The 22,105-nt window shown below is 44.2% G+C and overlaps 2 protein-coding genes and 1 long non-coding RNA gene across 9 annotated transcripts in view; 2 read left to right on the top strand and 1 right to left on the bottom strand.

Moving 5' to 3' along the window:
- Positions 1-14,505, top strand: part of myo9aa (myosin IXAa) — an 81,817-nt gene extending 67,312 nt beyond the window's left edge. For 5 of the 7 annotated variants that reach the window (XM_060071742.1, XM_060071746.1, XM_060071747.1 and 2 more), the window contains 20 exons: positions 71-1,855; positions 2,032-2,110; positions 2,342-2,542; positions 3,525-3,622; positions 3,715-3,845; positions 5,661-5,881; positions 6,551-6,667; positions 7,793-7,981; positions 8,195-8,245; positions 8,438-8,549; positions 9,114-9,175; positions 9,529-9,721; positions 10,062-10,190; positions 10,376-10,481; positions 10,586-10,717; positions 10,817-10,940; positions 11,456-11,473; positions 11,842-12,050; positions 12,319-12,461; positions 12,588-14,505. In XM_060071742.1, coding sequence (XP_059927725.1) covers positions 71-1,855; positions 2,032-2,110; positions 2,342-2,542; positions 3,525-3,622; positions 3,715-3,845; positions 5,661-5,881; positions 6,551-6,667; positions 7,793-7,981; positions 8,195-8,245; positions 8,438-8,549; positions 9,114-9,175; positions 9,529-9,721; positions 10,062-10,190; positions 10,376-10,481; positions 10,586-10,717; positions 10,817-10,940; positions 11,456-11,473; positions 11,842-12,050; positions 12,319-12,461; positions 12,588-13,060 — 4,573 coding nt within the window. In that variant the 3' untranslated portion in view covers positions 13,061-14,505. The remainder of the gene's footprint in view (positions 1-70; positions 1,856-2,031; positions 2,111-2,341; positions 2,543-3,524; positions 3,623-3,714; positions 3,846-5,660; positions 5,882-6,550; positions 6,668-7,792; positions 7,982-8,194; positions 8,246-8,437; positions 8,550-9,113; positions 9,176-9,528; positions 9,722-10,061; positions 10,191-10,375; positions 10,482-10,585; positions 10,718-10,816; positions 10,941-11,455; positions 11,474-11,841; positions 12,051-12,318; positions 12,462-12,587) is intronic. The other 2 variants (XM_060071748.1, XM_060071745.1) reach the window with 2 other exon arrangements.
- LOC132471550 (uncharacterized) overlaps positions 1-22,105 on the bottom strand; it is a 251,268-nt gene that overhangs the window by 74,966 nt on the left and 154,197 nt on the right. The gene's annotated exons all lie outside the window — the stretch shown is intronic.
- scamp2l (secretory carrier membrane protein 2, like) lies at positions 14,844-22,014 on the top strand. The gene is made up of 9 exons (XM_060071750.1): positions 14,844-15,111; positions 15,580-15,657; positions 15,812-15,892; positions 16,271-16,400; positions 16,552-16,680; positions 17,024-17,183; positions 18,879-18,980; positions 19,957-20,074; positions 20,361-22,014. Exons 1-9 carry the CDS (start codon positions 15,055-15,057, stop codon positions 20,505-20,507), a joined length of 1,002 nt encoding a protein of 333 aa, XP_059927733.1. The 5' UTR covers positions 14,844-15,054; the 3' UTR covers positions 20,508-22,014.

The following is a 22,105-nucleotide window of genomic DNA, read 5'->3' as shown; positions in this document are numbered from 1 at the left end:
CCAACCCCTACAAAGCTCTTGTAAAAATGGTGATTGTTAGGTAAGTGACCTGTGGCTCTTTCACCGTCAGCTTCAGGGAGCTGAAAAAGCAGAGACTGCAGGAGAAGCAGGAGCTGGTCCAGCTGCAGAACGGTCAGAAGAGCCATTCTCCAGAGGAAGAGGAACGGCAAGAAGAGAGGCCCGTGGGCCAGGACCTGAGCCTCTGGGGGGACCCCTCCTACGAGGGGCGGGGGAGGAGCACCCAGAGGGTCCCCGGCCTGGATACCCAGCAGGACCAGGCGAGGTTGAGAGGAGGAGGAGCAGAAGACTGTCCCGGGATGAGCTCAAGCGACCCTTTGCTCCAAGAGCATCCTGAAGCACCGGTCACCGTGGTGATTCGAGACAGGGCCAGAACGTTAGATGAACTCGGCCAGAAGACGACCAGGGCCAAACGGGAGAGCCGGCGCATGCGGGAGCTGGAGCAGGCCAAGTTCAGCCTGGAGCTCCTGAAGGTCCGCGCGACCAGTGGCGGGGCGTCGTCGCCCTCTGAGGAGAGGCGCTGGTCGGCAGAGCTGCTGCACGCGTCCACCCCGCCCCTGCGCTCCCCCCAGGGCACCCCTGACAGCCAGAGCTCCAGGTTCAGCTTCGAGCTCCTGAGCCTGGAAGAAGGGCCGCCCAGGGCGACGCTAGAAGAGCTCGACCTCGACGAGGCCGGCTCTCCAGAGCTGCCGGATTGCCCCGCGGAGCTCCCTTCCTCGAGGTCAGCCACAGGCTCTCCGCTCATCCGTGAACGACCCGACCCCGACGACAGGCTACCTCAGTCACCCACACTTCCGCCCAGAATCGAGAACTACCTCCCGACCTTTTACGTCCCGACCCACGACAGCCGTACGGTCTCCGGCCCTCCTCCTGCCAAGAGCCCTCCACAGCGTTTCGAGGCCGCTGTCGCCGCTCCCACAACCCCAGCCACCACCTCCGCCGCTGCTACCACCACCTCCGCCGCTGCTACCACCATCACCTCCGCCACGGTCACCTCCACCACCGTGATCTCCAAAGCCCTGAAGGACAGGAGGGAGCCGGGGCGCCGGCCGGTGGTGGTGGTCATCAGCATGCACAAGGCCACCCCTCTGAGGGAGGAGCCGGGCGCTGCGGGCCACCCCCGGGCGGAGCTGCCCAACCAGCCACCGGGTCGCCTGGCTGCGCCCTACGACGCCGTCCCGGCCCCAGCCCCGGTCCCGCCCGCCAACCTGGCCGTCCTGGAGAGACTGGAGCGGCTGAACGAGGAGAAGGAGGAGAGGCAGCGCAGCCAGCAGCAGCAGAGCGAGAGGCAGATGATGGAGCAGATCCGGCAGCAGAAGGAGACGCTCGAGAGGCAGCGTCTCCTCTTCGCCCGGAACGAGAAGGACATGTTCGAGAAGCAGCGGGGCGAGGCCTTGCACAGGATACAGCAGAGTCGCCAGGCGGGGGCCAGTGCAGGACACAAAGGTTCCCGAGCCGCCACATCCGGAAAGGCCCCCAGGCCCGACTCGCTGGTGTTTGAGAGAACACAAGCACCGGCTCCTCACACCAGGACAATGTCTGAGCTCCGGGCCCCTGAAGAGCTCTCATTTCCTGGGGCAGGGTCCCAGCCCAGTGCCCCTCAGCCCGGCCCTACTCCGCTTTCCTCCTCTGTCCCGAGAGAAACGCTTGGGGAAGGCAGGCCTATCGCCGATGGCTGGGTGCCCAAACTCACATTAGAATCTAGTGATGGAAGAAGAACCTCACCGAGACCTTCCCCAAAGAAGACGCCTGGTGGGCACCAGGGGAGTACAGTTCACACGGCTGACAAGTCTGGGAACATCTTCTTCTCTCCTAAGGACAAGGTTGTGTTTGCCAAGTGAGTACTCAGACTCACTCCTCGTGTGTGGTTGCGGGGTCAAAACGAGGATGTTATATTTCTTCCAGATGTTGTCGCAGCAAAGTCCTATGTCCTATATGGAAGGAAATTATTATTTAGGAGCAGGGATTATTTAGATACACTTTTCAACGTGTTCTTCTCTTGATGCATCTCAGATTTGACGAACAGGACAAACCTGTGGCCAACACTAGAGAGTCAGTTCCCAAGGCCTCCAAAGGACCACAAGTGCGTGAGGTAAGCAAAACATCAAAGCCTCACTATCAATGAGATGAAATATATATAAATATAAGATGCTGCAGTTTGAATTCTTGAAGTGTGTGTGAGAGATGGAAATGACTAACAAAACCTCCCCCCAAAACACGGCAGGGCAAAGACAAGTATTTGAAGATCCTAATGATTTCAGTACCTTTCGGTTCCATTTCGTTCACTGTGTGTGTGTGTGTTATCGCTTTGGGTAAACCTCAGGTCGGCAGAGCGGGCAACAAAAAGAAAGCCCGCATGGCTCGGACCCGCTCCGACTTCCTCAACCGCGTCCCCATTCTCTCCGTGGCGGGGGAGTCTGAGGACGACGACACCCCCGCCACCCCCCGCCATTTCACCCTCCCCCTCTCCAACCGCAGCGTCCCCGACGCTGACCTAGGAGAGTGTTTTAGTGACTCGGAGATGGTAATCGCCAGCACCAATGGCTCCCTTTAACCCTTTTCTTTGTTGTCACATGTGGTCTTCTTCCAGCAGCTAACCCCTCACAGCAGAATGTGGTAGTTTTAACCGCAGTGGTGACTGATCCGACACCATGCTTTTACTATTCCTCAAATGTTTTTCAAAGCACATAAATATATAAATGCATAGATTGACAGGCAGGATACACACTTACTCATTCCTACACAAATACAATGTGACTTCACTGGTATGAAAGACTAAAATGAATGCATGGAATATACTGTACATTCAAAAACATTTGGCTGTTTAAGCACGGCATAATACCTTGCTATAGCATAATTTGCCATGATCAAAAGTATCTGTATTCTACACTTTAGAACTTTTGAAAAATCTGCATCCACACATTTCCTAGACATCAGGAAAGATATTTTTTGCCTAATCCATTCATGCTTTGCTAACATTAACCATTTAATCCCTTTTAATGACTTCTCTCTTTTACAGTTGTAGAAAATATTTTCCTTCTGCCTCCTTTAGTGTTTCCTCTGGTGGTGTTCCTTTGCTCTCTGAGCCGATCGTGCATGTCCGTTACGGATTTCTTAGCCCTGCTTACCACTCACCACTCAGGCTTTGAGGCTGTGGAAAGCGAACCTCTGAACCGGGTCCATCCCGCTTCTCCTTACCTTTTCTATTGCAGAACAGAAAAACAAATCAATGTCTCTTGGTGGTTTTATTGATTATAGTATTCTATTGAAGTACTTTATAAACAATCTCAACAGTACTTGTTTGTTTGTGTTAGTGTGGTACATTGATTGTATTACAATTTCCTACACTTTCTAAGGGGAATTCATCAGTGTTGCCTTGGTGGTGTGGTGCTGGCATCTACTGGCGGGAAGATCTATAGACAGAGCCACCCAAAATAATTCCTCATAAAGAGTATCCTATTGGACTTTATTTGGTTTTAAAGAACTTATCCCAATCTATGTTTTAGCAAATGGGCTCCGAGGCGCAGAAGAGCATGCAAAAGGCCATGTCTTCTGAAGATCTGCCGAAAGCGGAAACACTGCGCAAGAACGCCCAGGATGGAAGGTGAGTGAGCGCATCACTTCAGAGGTAAATACATTGGGCCGCTTTTCCTTGGTTTAAAGGCTGGAGCATTCACTCCCATGTTTTTTGGGCAGGGTGCGTGGCAAGATGCGCTTCTGGGGCAAGACCAAGTATAGCGACAAGAAGTCTTCCAGGGAAAAGCTGATCTGCGGGGGAGACTCCATGGACGGGGAGGACGGAGACACTGGTCTGCTGATGGGCGACGGTGGGTGAATCGTACACACCTGACGAGCCGATGGAGAGGGTCGCTGGCTCATGTTTTTCAAGATGGATATAAAGAAAGTCATTCTTTGTGTATAGGGTATCCGACAATCCAAACACTGGGATTTTTAGTAGGGGTCCTACGAAAAACGTCAGAACCCTATTGTAATAATTACTATTATAAGGCGTCCTACGAAATCCGTTGGAACCCTATTGTAATCGTTAGTATTTATAATTTTTTATCTCAAAACATTTCATATCTCAAAAACGACATGGTCAAAAGTTATTAAAATTGGCTTGTAGAACTCCTGATAAAATTGGTGGGCCAGAATGAACTATAGGTGGCGTTATAACAAGCCTTTGACGTGCAACATAGGCAAGGCAAGGCAACTTTATTTATATAGCACTTTTCATACACAAGGCAGACTCAAAGTGCTTCACATATAAACATTGTCATACAATGAAATAAAATAATAGATAGTAAAAGAAAACATATGCAAAGAAATGAGTAAAATAGAAAGTTAAAAAGGCAAATAAATATAGAAAATAAAGGCAAAGTTAAAAAATATATGTAAAAAAAAAAATGCAATGTATTTAAGATTTAGCAGAAAGCTAAAGCAAACATAAGTCTTCAGTCTTGTTTTAAAGGGGCTCAGAGTTGGGGCAAGTCTTAAATCCTCAGGGAGTTTATTCCAGCTATTTGTTGCATAGTAACTAAATCCTGCTTTCCCATGTTTCGTGTTTACTCTGGGGATAATTACTAATTACATACTCAACAGGCTGTCATTTCCAGTAGGAAAGTGCAATATGCATGAAACTTCTTATCCATGCACCATTCTTCATGATGAACAACTTTTAGACTCCAAAAGATTTGGTGCCGGAAGTGGTAAAAGCTGCAAACTCGGCACACATGTACCAGGTGACTGTGGGACTATATGGTGTGAATTTCATAGCAATAAGCTGAAAGACAGAAATATACATTTTAAAGTGAAATACATGCATATGTAAACGGCTCTAAAACACGTTTAAACAGCTCTAACATTGCATCCAAAAGGCTCAGCTGTATATGTATAAAAGACTATCTGAAAAAACAACAAAAAACTTTTGTTTGAAGTTCTCCCTTCTGAACCGTGTCCTCTCTACAACGCAGGCTAGGCCTTAAAGTGGCAATGTCATTTCGCAAATGTCAGTTTTGACGGTGGGCTTCAATGCAGTATGCTTTAGAAACATGGTTGGTGATTGTTTTGTTATGTTAACTTCAGGTAAACCAGTTTTTAAAGCATACAAATGCCATATTAACATACCGACCAAGCTCACCATACCTCCGGGGACGGAATACTTTCAGACGTACCGGTACCTAAACTTTCAGAGTCCGACCTATACCGTCAGATCATTTACACTTAATGCAATGGTTCCAACTCGACCAAACATCTACAAAACATCAAAGTAAAATTCATAGCAAGAAGACTCAAGACGGCAGAGATATACATTTTTAATTTAAATACAGGCCTCCGACGTCCGTTTTGACAGTGTGTTTTGACACATTATTATTTTGAAAAGTGGTTGGAGATTGTTTTGATATGTGAACTTACGGTAACCGTTTTTTAAGGCATACAATGCTATATTACCATACTGACCAAGCTCACCATACCTGGCTCCACGTATGGCAGACTTCTATTTCTCAAATACTATCCAATCTGCCCTCGGCAATCTTCATGTCCCTGTAGTGTAGTGGTAGGCCTACGCAACGAAAAAAGAAAGTTAGGGCTTTACCTACCCTTTTACAAAAGTGATTGACAGTGTTTTTTTGGCCCAGTAGGTCAGGAGAACACCTCCCCGCCGTGCAGTCCCGACCTGGCGACGGTGCGTGTCCAACCGGAGACCAAGGAGAACAAGGACCCCTCCCCCAAGGTGAAGCGCCGGCGCAGCGTGAAGATCAGCAGCGTGACCCTGGAGCCCGCCCAGTGGCAGCACGACCCGCTGCAGATCCTCACCTGCACCAACGACTACCGCTGCATGAACGACTTCCTCAGGAAGAAGGTGCAGTGGACTTGGAGATAAATTGGGACCATGATGGGTTGATTTAAAGCAGGGGTCTCAAACTCAACCTACCTGGGGGGCCGCTGGAGGTAGAGTCTGGGTCCGGCTGGGCCGCTTCAATTATTCCACAGAAAAAAGGAGCACAACTGACCCAATCTAAGTTAATGATCGGGCTATCGTTAGATCACGTTGGCTATGTAATCGCTGACAACAGGGGACGATTCATAGTGGTTGGTGGTAACCGGGACATTTTAGCGTCCTTTGGCTTTTGTAGGGACACACAACTCAAAATTGGGACTTTCTGGTCACCCTATCACAAGTGATTAAAAAGCGTGGCAAGCCACTTAGCAAAAATGTGCGTTTGACAACAACACGCGGGCCGCACTAACACTAAACTTTGATGTCAAGTATGGGGCCACAAAATATCATCCCGCGGGCCTCAATTGGCCCCCGGGAAATATAAAAAATCGTCATGTTTTTATAAATGCCAAAATGTTAAATCAATGTTGCCATGTTTTAGTCTGATATTTAAGTAATATATCATCAATTATTTCTCATTGTCATTTAGAGAGACATTTTTCAGGATGCTGTGTTCATCATGACGTTATCTTGGCGATTGTTGTTCCGATCAATGTATCTCATTGAAGTGGATGGGTCGTCTAAATGCAGATCAATGACTTGGAGACAGAAGATGGGAAGAAGGACACCATGGTGGATGTTGTCTTCAAGAAGGCCCTCAAGGAGTTCCGTCTTAACATCTTCAACTCGTACTCCACAGCCCTGGCGGTGAGTTGGCACACCTTCAACCTTCAGATGACACGGATATCCAACATGACATTCACAGATGATGGTGTTTATTAGCCTGGCTATTAATGGCTATTAGACCAGGCTCAATCGTAGATTGCACGTTAGTCTGGGGAAGCTGCTGTCATTTTCTTCAGCTCAAGAGTCGTGATCATCGGGCCTAGTTCAAATGACTCTGTACGCAATTGCCTGCTTGCCGCTGCTTCCCTGTCGTCATTGTGTTAAACCAGCCAATAGCGAGCTGGGGGCAGGGAGAAGCCAGTTTGGGGATTGGCTGCAAAAACGTATCGGAAGCAGAAAGAAATGTATTGCTCTTCTTCAGACCCTTCTGCAGCAGGGCGAGCTCAAATCGCCGGCAGAATAATAATAATAATAATACATAGGTTTTATATAGCGCTTTTCTCGGTACCCAAAGACGCTTTACAAAAAACACAAAACAAAAAGGATACAAATGAACAGTACAGTACATACATGCATGCATACAAATACTCATACAGAGAAAGATAGGACAGTGAGAAAGAGAGAGGGTGGACATTTTTTGTCAGGTGTTGTAAGTGATGTTGAAGAGATGTGTTTTGAGATGACTTTTGAAAGACTGCAGTGAATCAGAGTTACGGATGGCCAGGGGGATGGAGTTCCAGAGGGTAGGGGCGGCGATGGCAAAGGCTCTGTCCCCTATGGTGCGGTATTTGGTCCTGGTGATGGGGATGAGGGTGTTGGCAACAGTGGAGCGTGGACTGAATGGGCGGGACTACCCAGTCTAGTGTTTATATGAAGACAACTTACATTTACTTTACATTCATTGTCTTTCATGTGCCTTCGGTGCAAATATTTAGGATCATTTTTGTTATTTAAAAAAAATATTTGTAACACTTTAGCTTTGAGCCAAACAGGTAAAGTAGCAAAACTAATCTACTACCTTACCTTTGTAGTACAACCCGGATAGGAAAAAAGCATGTTCTTACATTGACTATTTACACTGATTAAGTTCTTCCACCCAACATCAGTAATAATGCACCCGAGAACATACATACAATAAAGACACAATAAAGAACTGGAGGTTAGCCTTTCCATCACTCACGTGTTCACCTCTCTAACACTGCCCAGATGGATGATGGGAAGAGCATCCGCTACAAGGACCTGCACGCACTGTTTGAGCAGATCCTGGAGAAGACTATGCGGCAGGAGCAGAGGGACTGGAGGGAGTCCCCGGTCACGGTGTGGGTGAACACCTTCAAGGTCTTCCTGGATGAGTTTATGACAGAGTACAAGACCCTGGACAGCATGCAAAGCAAGGTACAGCCACTGGCCCACAAGCATGGGACTCACTCCATGAGTTCAGCTGGAAAATCATGTTAATAGTAATAATTATTGCGATTATGTTCAATCGTTTTTTCGGTTAGCTTGCATGTTACTGAAGAATTATTCTTTTAAATCTATAGTTTGGGCAATTAAGATTTATAAATTAAATATAGTAGTAAATTTTTGACATTGTTGTTCTATTTACAGCAAATGCCCAAAGTTGAACGCAAGAAGAGAAGAAAAAAGGACGCCGACATTGTAAGTTCCTCTGATGTTTCTTGAACACATTCATCCAGTATGGGCATATTAAGTCAGCCCAACTAAGGGTCAAAAGACGCTGAGCGTCAAACACGATTCATGTCTTCAGTCATTTAAAAACAGAGAATGTAATGGCCAGGGTTTGATTCTGGCTGCTGGCGTCCTTCTGACTCCTTGTACTGCCCCCTGCAGGTGGAGGAGCACAACGGCCACGTCTTCAAGTCCACACAGTACAGCATCCCCACATACTGTGAATACTGCTCTTCACTCATATGGATGATGGACCGCGCCTGTGTTTGCAAATGTGAGTGTGTTGTCTCTCTCTCTCTCCATGCACAATCACAGACACATACCTGTCACCATTTATCATCTATCCATTCTACTTGTTTTTCTTCGAAATGAAACTCAGAATAAACACTATTTTCTGAAGATTCGTTGAGAAAATGTATAAATTTACCTACCTCAGTGATGCAAGATGGATTACACAAATATACACACTATGGGCACAACACATGGTCGCAAACACTGCTCTAAAAGGGAGCACAGTCCTCCATTCACTCCCAGGATCCTAAGAACCAGGCTCCTCCTCCTCCTCTTCCTCCTCCTCCTCTCCCACTAATAACTTGAACCTTAAAACTTAATCAGATTGTTTTCAACTGGACTCATGGGGTCTGACTGTCTGGGCTCGGCAGAGGATCAACACCGTTAGTCTGTCTTCACTTAGGATGTTTGCTTCAGTGCTCTAGTCCCTTTGCTCTCTCGGCCCTTGTAACCGTGTGCTCCGTCATTAGCCTAGCGATGAGGAGGCACTGTCTGTCCGTGGGAAATGGCACTGACTTCTCTCACTCCTCTGGCTGTGTTTACCCAGCATGCCGCTACGCCTGCCACAAGAAATGTTGCCTGAAGACGACTACCAAGTGCAGTAAGAAGGTATGTTCGGCCATGTTGCCACACACACACACACACACACACACACACACACACACACACACACACACACACACACACACACACACACACACACACACACACACACACACACACACACACACACACACACACACGAGAGAAGAGTTTGTTGTCATTTTTTAAACACTGCTAGTTGCAGAAACGGCAAGTCACAACTATTTAAAAAGGTGATATAGTAAAGACCCTGTTGATATATAACACTGAATACAAATATTAATATTGGTTGTATGTGTGTGTGTGTGGGAGTTTTTCTATGTGCACAGACAAACGCAGGGTCTAATGGGATAGTGTTTATGTTGTGTTTCTGTGAGCAGTTCGACCCGGAGCTCTCGCCAAGGCAGTTTGGAGTGGAGGTTTCTAGGTTGACTAACGACGAGCGAACGGTGCCCCTTGTGGTAGAAAAGCTCATCAACTACATTGAGATGCACGGCCTCTACACCGAAGGAATCTACCGGAAGTCGGGGTCAACAAATAAGATCCGAGAACTAAAACAAGGCCTTGACATAGGTAAACAGTGCTGTCAGTAGATTTTGTTGGAAGTCCAAGAGGAATAGTCAAGCTTGTCTTTTTTATAATATAAGAATTCTGCTTTATATGCATATTGTGAAAACAACACTGTCTGCAACTTCAACTCCGCGGTCAATGGGGTCCATATATGCGGTGAAAATGTATCAGAAGTTTGATCGTTGTCGTCCTTTTCCCTAATCGGATCTATGGAAAACGCAAATCCTGGACCCATGACGTCAACGGTCCAAAATTGTTTTTGTTAATTAGCTTCATAGCTAATTAAGACTGGGTATGAGCCCCTGACTCATTTAGCCTGTGTTGCGTGTTCCGGGCTCTACAGATGTGGACAGCATGAACCTAGATGACTACACCATCCATGTCATCGCCAGTGTCTTAAAGCAATGGCTGAGAGACCTGCCCAACCCTCTCATGACCTTCGAACTCTATGACGAGTTCCTGCGTATAATGTGTACGTAGGCGAAAGATCTTTGTATATTTTTTGATATTTATTATGTACGTTTAGTTTCAATGAATGTTATCTCTATCCCAACATAAAATTTAAGGGACAAGGAATTCTCCCTCAGGAATCAGTGATTATAATCAGCAGCAGGTTATATTAAAGATATAATCCTACATTTTCGTTTTTCTTTCCAGGTTTGCAGGACAAAAGGGAGGTGATCCGGGGAGTGTATTCCATCATCGATCAGCTGAGCAGAACCCACCTCAACACTCTCGAGCGGCTCATCTTCCATCTCGTCAGGTACCAGAAAAAACATTCCATCTCTTCCCCTTGAACTCTCTGATAGACGAAGTCCGCCGCGTTCTCATCCAGAGTTTTTGGGCCCGTTTTGTTTTTTTCTGTAGGATTGCGTTGCAGGAGGACACCAACCGCATGTCGGCCAACGCCTTAGCCATCGTGTTCGCCCCCTGCATCCTGCGCTGTCCAGACACCATCGACCCACTGAAGAGCGTCCAGGACATCGGCAAGACGACAGCGTGAGGAAGTCCACCCCTCCCCAGTCCCCCTCCCTGCCTGGAGTGACGTTGCTGTAACACCCCTCTGATTTAGTTTGGCTGTGTATGTCCTCACTACAGGTGTGTGGAGCTGGTCATCGTAGAGCAGATGAATAAATACAGAGCCAGGCTCAAGGACATCAACAGTCTGGAGTTTGCTGAGAATAAGGCGAAGTGCAGACTGACCCTCATTCGAAGATCATTGGTGAGATTCAAACCACAAAGCTGTACCTGTTATAGCTATACCTGTTATAATGGCCATAGATTGTTTGTTACCCAGAAACCTGTTTTAATAGCGGTTAGGTTTATGGGCGTAGCGCCCAGTTTGGCCCCAGTATGTACAGTATACACTGCTCAGTGTATTGTAGTACGCGCGACGCTCATTGAACCATGCTCATCTTGTACTGGCACTGCCAATGCCACTTGTCTCTTTCTTCTTTACTCTTCCTTCTCCTATCCAACTCTTTTTATTTGTCTGTGGGCCAGAATATTGATGTAATTATCGCAACTGCTACTTTATATTTGTAATTGTGTGTGTGTACGTGTGTTTTATGCTTGTGTATGGAAGCCATGGGAGGCAAACAATGTGTATTTTTTTTTTTGCTGCATTGTGCAAACAGACATGATATAAGTAATATTTGATGTGGGCCCAAAAAAATAATTTCAAGACTTAAGACATTTTTGATTCATTAAGAAATATCTTACTTTTCTACAATGCAGCCAAATGCAGCCAGAAAGGTAAATATCATTCTGTATCATTGTGCCATTGAGCAACATATAATATCTTAGCAGATTTTGTTCAATTCTACACATTAGTTCCCTTCTGAAGTTGCCATCGTCGTTTGGCGTGTGCTTTCAAAACCGCATGTGTTGACTGAGTAGCAGCTACCCAAGGACAGGGAGTGTTACCTGTAAATAGATTACCGCTTCCTTAATGCCAATGTACCAGAGTTATAGAGTCATACTAATTGTTGACCATGAATAAACGATAGAATCTTGGACCTAAATACTGCCTATCCCAATAAGGTAGAAGAAAATAAAACCGCTACTCCCAACCGCTTGCTGGGGGATTGATCTACGTACCTTTTGGATGATTAATATTCCAGGGAAAGGGCCGTATACGGAGGCTGGGCTACCATACGCCCTCCCCTCCTATCAGCCCACGCTTGTCCTCGGTGACGGATGTTGTGATGGAGGAGAGCGGGGGTGAGGAGGGGGCAGGATCGGAGCCGGAGTTGTTGGAGCATCAGCAGGCCATCATGCAGCAGGAGGAGCGAGTGCTGACGGAGCAGATTGAAAGTCTGCAGAAAGAGAAGTAAACATTATTCCTTAGACTTGAGTTGTCCATTTATGCATGCACTTTACCGCTCTAATAATGACGTCAGTATTGTTATGTAATGCAACACAATTATAATATAGAAATACTCATTCAGTTAGCATTAAGTAGAATGTAGATTCATAAACATTCCCATAATATGAAATAATTTGGGGGATTGGAATGTGTGCATTTGGGTTGCATTTCAATTCCATAATTATATGCATCTGGCTCATTGTTCACCCTGGACAAATGTTTTCTTCCGCAGAGAGGATCTGACGTGTGAGATTGTGACCTTGGAGCCGGGTGCTTCGGATGATGAGACCCTGGAGTCAGAGGCCTCTCTTTGGACCGCAGACAGCTCCGAAAACCTGAATGTGGACTCTGAAGGAGCCACCTCCGACTTCTCGGGTGTGCATTCATGAAACTCACTCAACAGGATTTTTGGTGGAGGAATGCATCAAGACAAAGGAGGAGAAGTTAATGGGAGCTTGATGAGTCACGTGTTGACGTGTGCCAATTGCGCTTCTTCCACAGAGAGGAACCCCGCGTCGGCAGCCGCCTGGCCGCAGAAACCCGAGGTGAAGCGCCCCAGACGCCGCAGCCTCAGGCGGCAGCCGGACTCCTTGGACTCCGCTTCCACTGCGTCCTCCTTCTCCTCCTCGTCCCACTACCTTCAGCCGTCCTCTTCTGCCACCGCTCGCCGCTTCCGCTTCCACTCAAAGTCTCCCTCCATGGAGTCGAGTCCCACGAGGGCCGACGTCCCTCCCCAGCCTCTCCGATGCGAGAGCCTAGACGACAGCTTGACGGTGGAACCAGAGGGGGCGGATGAGGAGAGGCCCAAGTTCAGCAGCCGCGGAACCTTTAACCCCGAGAAGGGCAAGCAGAAACTAAGGGGGCCCAAGCATTCGACCTTGAGACACACTAGAGAGGGCCCTGGCCATGGCAGGGACCCCAATGACATAGCCCAGCAGCTAGTCATGTATGGCAGTAACGAGTTCATGGTATGAGGACACTGGGACAAAAATAATGAATAGCTCCAACCCTCCATCTCCCTGAAAGGTATGAGCAGCTTAGCCCATCTCCTTAAAGCACTTCTGCTTAGCCTTTCTTTGTTCAACTATGCAGACGGTTTTCCCTAAGTGCCATGAACAGAGAGTTTTCAACTCCGTAGATAGGAGAAGGGTGGGGGGGGGGGGGGGGGGGGGGGACAAAGCAAGGGCTCATCTTTAATGGACTTTGCTAGCCCATGATTTCTCAGTGCCTAGGCAGCTCACGTGCCGCCAAGGCTGGACTTGTTGAGCAGGAAAAACAAAGAAAAGGGAATGTTGGTATACACAGACAACACATTGGCCTCAGGGGTTATTCTCACGTTGAAAAGCAGCCGAGTACCAGGTCAAAGGAGACATAAAAAGATCAAGCAAATGAGTCGGTGACGATGCAATCTTCATGAACAGAAAGAGCTCATGATCCTTAGCTGCTTTGAAGGTTTACAGTTCATAAGTCAGTGTAAGCAGTTGTTGCTATATTATGAAATGTTTTCATTGAAGCCTATTTAATACATTTTAATGTCACAGAAATGATTCTATATAGCTATATTATACAGGTATAAATACTGTACAAAGCCAGAAGTGACCGCTGGGTAGTTGAAGTCCAATATTTATCTTTTTTGATTTATAATGGAGAGATGCGCATGGATTCGGGATACGTCTATGTGTGCAAAGTATGCGTGGTTATATTTGCTTGTTTGTGTGCATTGCACATGTGTTTCTGTGTGAGAGAAAAACTGCTTGCGTTTTAGGTTTGCGCTGCGTTTCCCCCTCCTACGAGGGAAGTACCACCACCAAAGGGACCAAGCTAGCTGGTGTGTATTCCAGCTGAGGGGACCCTGGCTCTCAGAAGAAGGTCCAATGCGTTCACTGCTTAACAGCCATACAAATATGTATAATGTACAGGACATATTGTAAAGTATGACGGATGAAAATGCCATTCTATTCTTGGAAATGTCTCCCACCTCCCATCCACCACTACCCATTGTTTGCTCAATAGCAAAAAAAAAAAAACACGAATATCTTTGTCTTTTGTCGTTATTGTGTGTGTGTGTGTGTGTGTGTGTGTGTGTGTGTGTGTGTGTGTGTGTGTGTGTGTGTGTGTGTGTGTGTGTGTGTGTGTGTGTGTGTGTGTGTGTGTGTGTGTGTGTGTGTGTGTTAAGATGGGTCATTCGAGTAACCTCTTATTACTTTAATTGCTTAATTACGTCAGAGTACTTGATGTCTTGTTTGTTCCAATATCATGTCATTGACCTCAGTTTTTCAAGGCTGGCTGCTTGTAATCATTCTTATACAGATATCCAATCTTATGTGTTCAGTGGTGTGATCGATTTAGATCTTTCGAATATTCTGCATTATATGCAAACAAATATTCAATTTAAAATGGAAATGTGAGTTTGTAAATTAATTGTGGCTCTTTCTTGAAAAAAGTGTACAATTGTTCATATTGTTTCTGATATCAGTGCTATGTTTCAATATAGATGTGTTAAATCAAACTAAGGTCATAAAGGCAAAATTGTAATAATGTGGTGTTAATGTAAACTTCAAAGCTATATGAACTTGTAGTCTTATTCAAATATGTGGGCAGCCATGTTGTAGTAGTGCAGGCCCAATAGTGTTTCTATAAAGTGAAATATATTTATTTTAACAAAATTACATGCCATATCTAGCTGCCACTTTTACTGCAGTAAAAGTTGGACATTATCAAAGATAAACTAGCAAACTCCAAACAAAGTAATGCCATTTCTGAGATTCTCCAGGTCTACACAATGAAAAGTAATTTGACCCAAATGGGCTCGATGAGCAGGAGCAACTCTTTGGTGACGCAAACCAATATCACGTTACGCATGCGCAAAGGAGCGTTGTGACACGGAAGGCTGGTGATCTGAGTGACCGTAGGAGAGAAGGGTTCACGTTTTGTTTATTTAAAAAACTATCAGAAGTCTATACCAAAAATGTCGGGTTTCGACAGCAACCCATTCGTACAATCTGTGGACGTCAATCCGTTTCAGGTGAGCCCAACCATTTAAAAGTAGACGCAGGATGTCACCTAATATCTTGAACGTTTTGGAGGAGAACGTAAACAGATATGTTGAATCAAAACCTGTTTGATAGGTTGCTTTGTTCTTGCCTTAGCATTCCCTGGTACATTCCCTACATATCATATGCATTAAGGTTTTTGTGTATTTCTTTTAGTCTTTGCAGTCTCATATTGATAGGCTATATATTAGGCTGTGTAGTATTCGATGCTACTTACCTGCACAGGTATCTAGGACCATGAACGTCAGGAATGGGCTCAACGTTGTGAACGATTTTAGCTGCGGCTGCCATATCGGGCGAATTGCAGCTTACACTAGATTTGCCTTGGCTTGTTCTAAAAAAACACCTTTATTTCCAGTCATGGCATAGAAATAGTTTTGCAGCAATTGTTCAGCCGATTCATGTTGAGTAGGTGATTCATGCCCCGATGCTCTTTAAAGGACGCGTCGATTGCTGAAGCGACCAGCGGGGGACTGGAAACACGAGATGAATTCAACCCGTTTTCAGGCGATGGACTGGTAGGTTATGGTCATAATTTTCATGAAGTATATTCTGCATAACTGGATGGTTTGAACCTATCGATTGCCTATTATTTTGTAACCATTCTCGTAATTTACAAGAGCTTTGACAATTGAGATGCTTAAATTTTTTGTTTATTTACACATTATACAGGGGAGCAGTAAAACCATTCCAATATCTGCTGCCTTATCCCAACCTGCTGTATTACAGGCCTCTGTGGAGACTAACCCAAAAGTGAGTATTCACGTTAAACAAGAAATTCAGTCCTCGGCACAAAACAAGTGAAAAATGTATTTCATGATTCAAAACCGTTTTTTACTTCATCTTTCATGCGTGTGTGCATTTTTAAACAGCATTAAGTTATTTTCACCCTATTGGTGGTATATGCAATGTATAGTTTAAAGCTTTGGATTCAGAATCATCAGGAATTGTCAAACTGTATTTACACTAATTGACCCATTGTTTGTCACATTCAGAAGAGCATTTTAGCTCATGATTTTGAGAAACAAAGCATACGCATATTACCAAGATGGGATTTCGTTGTAGTAGCAGCAACCTGTTGGTCCATAATATCTCTCTGAATGGTTGGGCTCTCTTTCCTCCCGGATCCAGTCTGTGGCGGCCGCCGGAGCTGCTAGTCTGGCCAAGCAGCAGGAGGAGCTCGAGAAGAAAGCCGCCGAGCTGCAACGAAAAGAGCTGGACCTCCAGAACCTGGCCACGGGCAGAGGACTACCCTTGAGTGGTGAGACTGATCAGAGCTGCATCTGGCTTCAAACGTCCGGACAGGAGAAGGCGTTCTGTTTTACATTAAAACCATGAAATTTGACTTATTTCAACCACAAAAAAATCAGTGTTGTTAATTTTAATATGCCTGTATGGATGGTTTCTGGCAGAGCGGGTTAACAACTGGCCACCTGTCCCAAGGATTTGCCCAATAAAGCCCTGCTTCTATCAGGACTTTGAAGAGGACATCCCAGAACAGTACCGCAAAATCTGCATACGAATGTACTACCTGTGGGTCTGTACGTACTACACTGCACCCATAGAATTGTGTTCCTTTCATGTAAGGTGATCATATTTAGTGCTCACATTTAGTGTTTATGTCTACCTCTTGTATATTGTATATTTTCAATTTCATTTCATTGGGACTTTCATGTACCCTTACATGTATATTGTATAACTGTGATTTTCCGACGAAATGTTGCCAAGCCCTCTACCCATCTTCATCAAAACAAAACGAATATCCGAAAACTGAATTGAGTTTGGAATACCATTTTTAACACACGAATATCCGGATATTCAAATCCTCGGTCTCAACCCTAGAACATGCTCTAAAGGGTATTTTGTTTCCTGTGTGTTCTTTAGTTCACTGCGTCACTCTGTTCCTGAACGTTTGGGCCTGCCTAGCTTCCTTCATAACAGACAGCGGGAACGGTGTGGACTTTGGCCTTTCCATCCTCTGGTTCTTTCTCTTCAGCCCTGTCGCTTTCATCTGCTGGTACAGACCCGTCTATAAAGCCTTCAGGTATGTCTTCTCTATTTGTCTCGCACAAAGTTACTTCCGATAAACATAGTTGTTTCACTCGCACACTTGTTTCTTGTCTTTAACGTTTTTGGAAGTTGTACACAAATATATATAAAACTAAATATTTTGATTTTATCCTGTAACTTTAAATTTTGTGTGTGGGTGTCCAGAAAGTAGTTTAGACAGAGCATTCAGACAAGTGGTATAGTATGTAGTAATGTCTATGATAGTTTATTATATTACTTATTATTCTTACTTGTTACATTATTAGTAATTATATATAGAATAATTGTTATCGTACTTAATACAAAGTAATAATGTAATTGTAAATTGTACATTGGCACTTTTAAGAGCCCACAAGCTTGGTTTGTTTGGTTAGGCCGAATAAGAATGAAATTGATACAATTGGTTTGTATCTAATTGAGTCTGGTTGTTGTTGTTTTTTGCTAATGAGCGTGTATTAACTCATTCAGTTCACACTGAATGAGATTCAATTAGGACTGGACATGGCCAAAAATGATCACCTTTTCTTTCTTTTTTTATACATTGGTTAGTCAAAATCCCCTGCCTTTGTATAGCTCACAGCATTTTCATTTACATGTAAAAGCCTCCCCTAGACCTAGGGACTGGAGGAGCTTTCAGGCTTGGAAAACTACCAGAAATTGAAGTGCCAGATGAATTCCTGGAAGTTCCTGGTACTTTTCTGTGTTGCCTACAAATTCCTGTAAACAGTCGTGAAGCCCAGAAGTCAATCAAGCATCTAGTGGCGTCTATAATTGTTCTATGGCATTTTGTGAACCTGTATTCCACGGCAATTGATACTGCTTCTTGCTGTGTGTGCATGTACGTCCTAACGCACTGACTTAGCCTATTGTAGTCTATTGTAGCCTGTAACCATTGCATTATGCTCAGGGCGATGCACCGTCATTGATGCTTTTAAATGTATGTCGGAAATGTATTCGAAAAACATATCAGCGTTATCCTGGCAGATATTAATGCGATGGATATTCATTTATCATCCAGCCCTAGTTTAAATACATCGTTACATACATGTTTGTGGACTTTATTCTGCACATATAATATGTTGTCTTGAGCCCAGAAGTCAAGCAAGCTTCTAGTGACGTTCTATGCCATTTTGTTAACAAAATGGAGTTTAATCCCGTTTCTGACAGTATTAAGGCTATATTTGTTTATATTGTATCTGACTACTATCTGTTTTACCACGATGTTTAGTTAATATAATGCATAACTGCATTGATCAAATATAAAGCTGGAAAGTAACAACAAAAGGAATGTGATAAAAATGTAACATAACAAAACAACATGGAACTGACCACAGGCTTGTTCGTATTCACAAATGCCCAGGGAGGCATCCCATCATCCAGTAGGTTTTGGTTGAGTTCCTGCAATTGGGTCGAATTGCGTTCTCACTGCAAGTGAAACCAATCTAACCACACTGGAGTTCCATCCCCGAGGTGGTCTGACACCGGTTGTTTTGGTCCTCACCCTTGTGAACGCAATTATTGGGTTCACAAGCGCAAACCGAACCGTACCAGGGGTTCAACCGTAACATGGTTAAATTAAGATGCAAAACTAAATTGTGTGCTAGTTAAAGCAGCTTCAGCGATCCATTGGCTCCTCTTTAACCTCCAAGCGAAACCTAATAACATGTATCTGTATCTTTTCTTCCTGTAGGTCGGACAGTTCCTTCAGCTTCTTTTTCTTCTTCTTTGTGTTTTTCTTCCAAGTGGCCGTGTACATCATCCAGACGGTGGGCATCCCAAACTGGGGTAACAGGTCAGTGGGGGACCCCATGCACACCTTCTCCATGGGAAATACATCATGAAAAATTCCTTGAATGATGGATTGCCACTGAAATTATTGCCACAATTCATATATATATGTATATAGTATAAGTCTACTTCTGGTGCCATAGTCTTTTATTGTTGATTTGTAGTTATTACACTGCTTCTAAAATAGACAGAAAAAGTGAACAAACACCTCAGCATTTGAACTCTACTCTCCCTCTGGATAGTTTAATTAATGTTCCCTGGAAAAAGTACAGTGAACTTTGACAAAGCAACACATTTCTATTGATGTAATGGGTTATTTTGGTGGCAATTCAACCAGGAAGAAATGCTGGCTGTGAACAGGAGAAACTGCTCTCTGATGGGTTCATTGAGATGTTGGCAATAGCAAAAAACTAAAAAGAAAGGTGCTGGTCAGGTTTTTTAACGTGTAAAGTAAGGCTCTGCAGGCAGCATTGGTGTGGGGTTTCTTTTTACACCGGTTTCTTGTCTTGGGACTATGTGTACACCTTATCTTGTCCTGTATCTCTCACTTCTACCTCTTTGACATTGATCCCCGTGGCTCGAATTTGGTGCTGTGCTCTCATCTTAACACTATTCCAAAACCCTCCCCTTCAGAGGGCCTTATCTCTTATTAGGAGATTTAGGTAAGTTTCAAGAGTTGTAAAGAGCGAGAGAACTAAACAACCTAAACTAGTCCCCTCCCTCCGCACACATCCTCAGTGCTCAGACAGGCGCAGTTGACTGCATGTTGATTGCAGGTGCAGTCAACTTGAAATTGACATTCTCACAGTGCATTCCACTCACTAATGGCTGACGGATGGCAATGCCCTTTCTAACAAATTCCAATATAATAATAGCTTTTAAATCCTAACTACAGCACTTTGAGTGCTTCAACACAACATTGGTACCGTGACAAATCAGGTGATGATGCTACTGACGTTGTTTTCCTGTTTTGATGACAGTGGATGGATCTCGTCTATATCCATGATTCGTGTCAGCGTGGCAGTGGCTGTAGTCATGATGGTGGTGGCCGGTTTCTTCACAGTTAACGCTGTCTTGGCTGTCATCTTACTGAAGATGGTAAAGTATTATGGTGTTCTCTGTGTAGAACTTGGTTTCAGTGCCAATGTTTCGCTGTTTAAATTTGTAGTTCTGCGTAGATTGGGCACATGATTCTGTAAGGAATCAATGCATAGTAACACAATAACAGCGTGCAAATTGGTCCAAGCATTTTTCATTCAAGATGCATGGAGCAAGTCTGCAAAATGGAGATCTTGAGGGTTGATTCTAAACGATCAACCCATTCGTTTTTTAGACTACTTGAATCAAACCCAGTTCCATCTGTTTTATGTGCAACTTTCTCCAGGTCCACTCCAAGTACCGTAACACAGGGGCCAGCTTCACCAAGGCACAGACAGAGTTCTCCCAGGAGGTCATGGCCAATCGGTCCGTCCAGTCGGCCACAGCCAGTGCTGCTACGGCTGCAGCCCAGGGCATGTTTCAGAGGAACTAGGGAAACCCTGGGGCACTTTGTGGGCCACTGTTTACGTAGGTTTCACACTGAAAGATGGGTATAACATTTTATAAATGACTCTTAAATTTGTGTTAATCAACTAATGTCTTGTCCTATGTTAACACTGGAATAATCCTGATTAAATATTAATGAGCATATATTACCTCAGGGTAATGGCTCCCTTTTTAGGAAGGTAGATTGAAAATGTTAGCTCAGGGATAGAGATCATACACTGGCCTCGATCAGAGCAAGAAATTATGCATCTACAAATTTTTGATCATGTAATACCACATAACATGGTTACAAAGAGCTTCTCCTGTGTATCAGCATTTGTCTTAGTATATGTACCTCATTAATAAGCATACAATTATTTATGTGTTATATTTGGTAGGCAGTTTATTCAATGAAGTCACTTGTCTTTTGGTAACCTAATGATCTAGCCTACCACCATGGCTTCTTTCTTTGACTTTCTTTGACCGATAGAAAATGAGAGTTCTGTAAGTATGATGGGCACTCTTCTTGGTCTTAAATGGTTCCTCATCTTCTTATTGGGGCATATTTAGCATGCCCAAGCTGCTCTTCCGGGGGGAGAGCAGCCCGCCCAGGAGAGCGTGTGTGTGCATGTGTGTGCGTGCGTTCGTGTGCGTGTGCGTGTGCGTGTTCTAACATCAGATACAGAGTTGGTCAGGGCACCTAAAGCTTTCCAAGGTGGACCAGTTAAAATGATTAACTCATTCTTTAAAGCTTTTCTGTGTATATGTGTATATATGTATTTATTCAGCCTTTTTAAATATATTGTTAGTATATTGTCTGATATCACAGTTTCTGGAAAATACAAAAAAGTGATATTTAGACTAGAAGATAACATTTTGAATTCTAACCACAGATTTTGTGACTATTTTGAATGTAAAGCTGGTATGCCTGATTCCTCAAATGGCCCTTTCTGTCCAAAATTATTACGTTTAGATTTAGAAAAAAAAAAATATGTATATATATATTAGTTTTTGCACTATTCTGTCCAGTTACTGAAAATACATGAAGGGAGATTTAAGGTATAATAAAGATGTGACTAAACTGATACATTGTTAAAAAGTATGGTTTTAATGTTCATCTGGAAATCTACTATAGAACCTAATAGTCATTATGGGTAGGATGGGTTTTTGTTTGACAATGGGAAGTTTTAGAGATTAATTATGATTGATTATTTGAAAAATGAGTCTTGAAGGATAATTAATTATTATGGTTGTGATTCCAACTATAATTTGTCTGAGCAGTTTTAACGCTCCAAAGTGTGAGTGTAAACAGACAGTTTGAATGTTTTTCTGAGGGCTGTTGCGCTGACTTGTAAACTGCAATACTGTTTAACCTGACCACCACTTGGTGCATGCAAGCCTTTGGAGTTGAAGTGCAATTCGAAAAATGTTTTCTTTGTTTTAAACAATCATAACACTTTTCATGAATAATGCGGTGCAGAGATCTGCATAATAAAAGTGAAAGTGGTATTTTGTCTTATCTGTTGCTCAATTTTTTTTTTTGCCAATGTTAATCGATGATGCTGCACCCTTGATTGCTGTTGCATCAACATGGGACACAATGAT

Source organism: Gadus macrocephalus, chromosome 14, assembly GCF_031168955.1.
Source record: "Gadus macrocephalus chromosome 14, ASM3116895v1".
NCBI lineage: Eukaryota > Metazoa > Chordata > Actinopteri > Gadiformes > Gadidae > Gadus > Gadus macrocephalus.
The sequence above is the reverse complement of the archived record's forward strand: the minus strand, read 5'-3'. Positions and strand labels throughout refer to the sequence as shown.

Excerpts from the sequence above, each read along its gene's own strand:
- scamp2l (XM_060071750.1), top strand. The coding sequence starts at position 15,055 with ATGTCGGGTTTCGACAGCAACCCATTCGTACAATCTGTGGACGTCAAT. Across the intron at positions 16,681-17,023 it reads AATGTACTACCTGTGGGTCT|TTCACTGCGTCACTCTGTTC; the intron begins GTACGTACTACA and ends TGTGTTCTTTAG. Across the intron at positions 20,075-20,360 it reads CTGTCATCTTACTGAAGATG|GTCCACTCCAAGTACCGTAA; the intron begins GTAAAGTATTAT and ends AACTTTCTCCAG.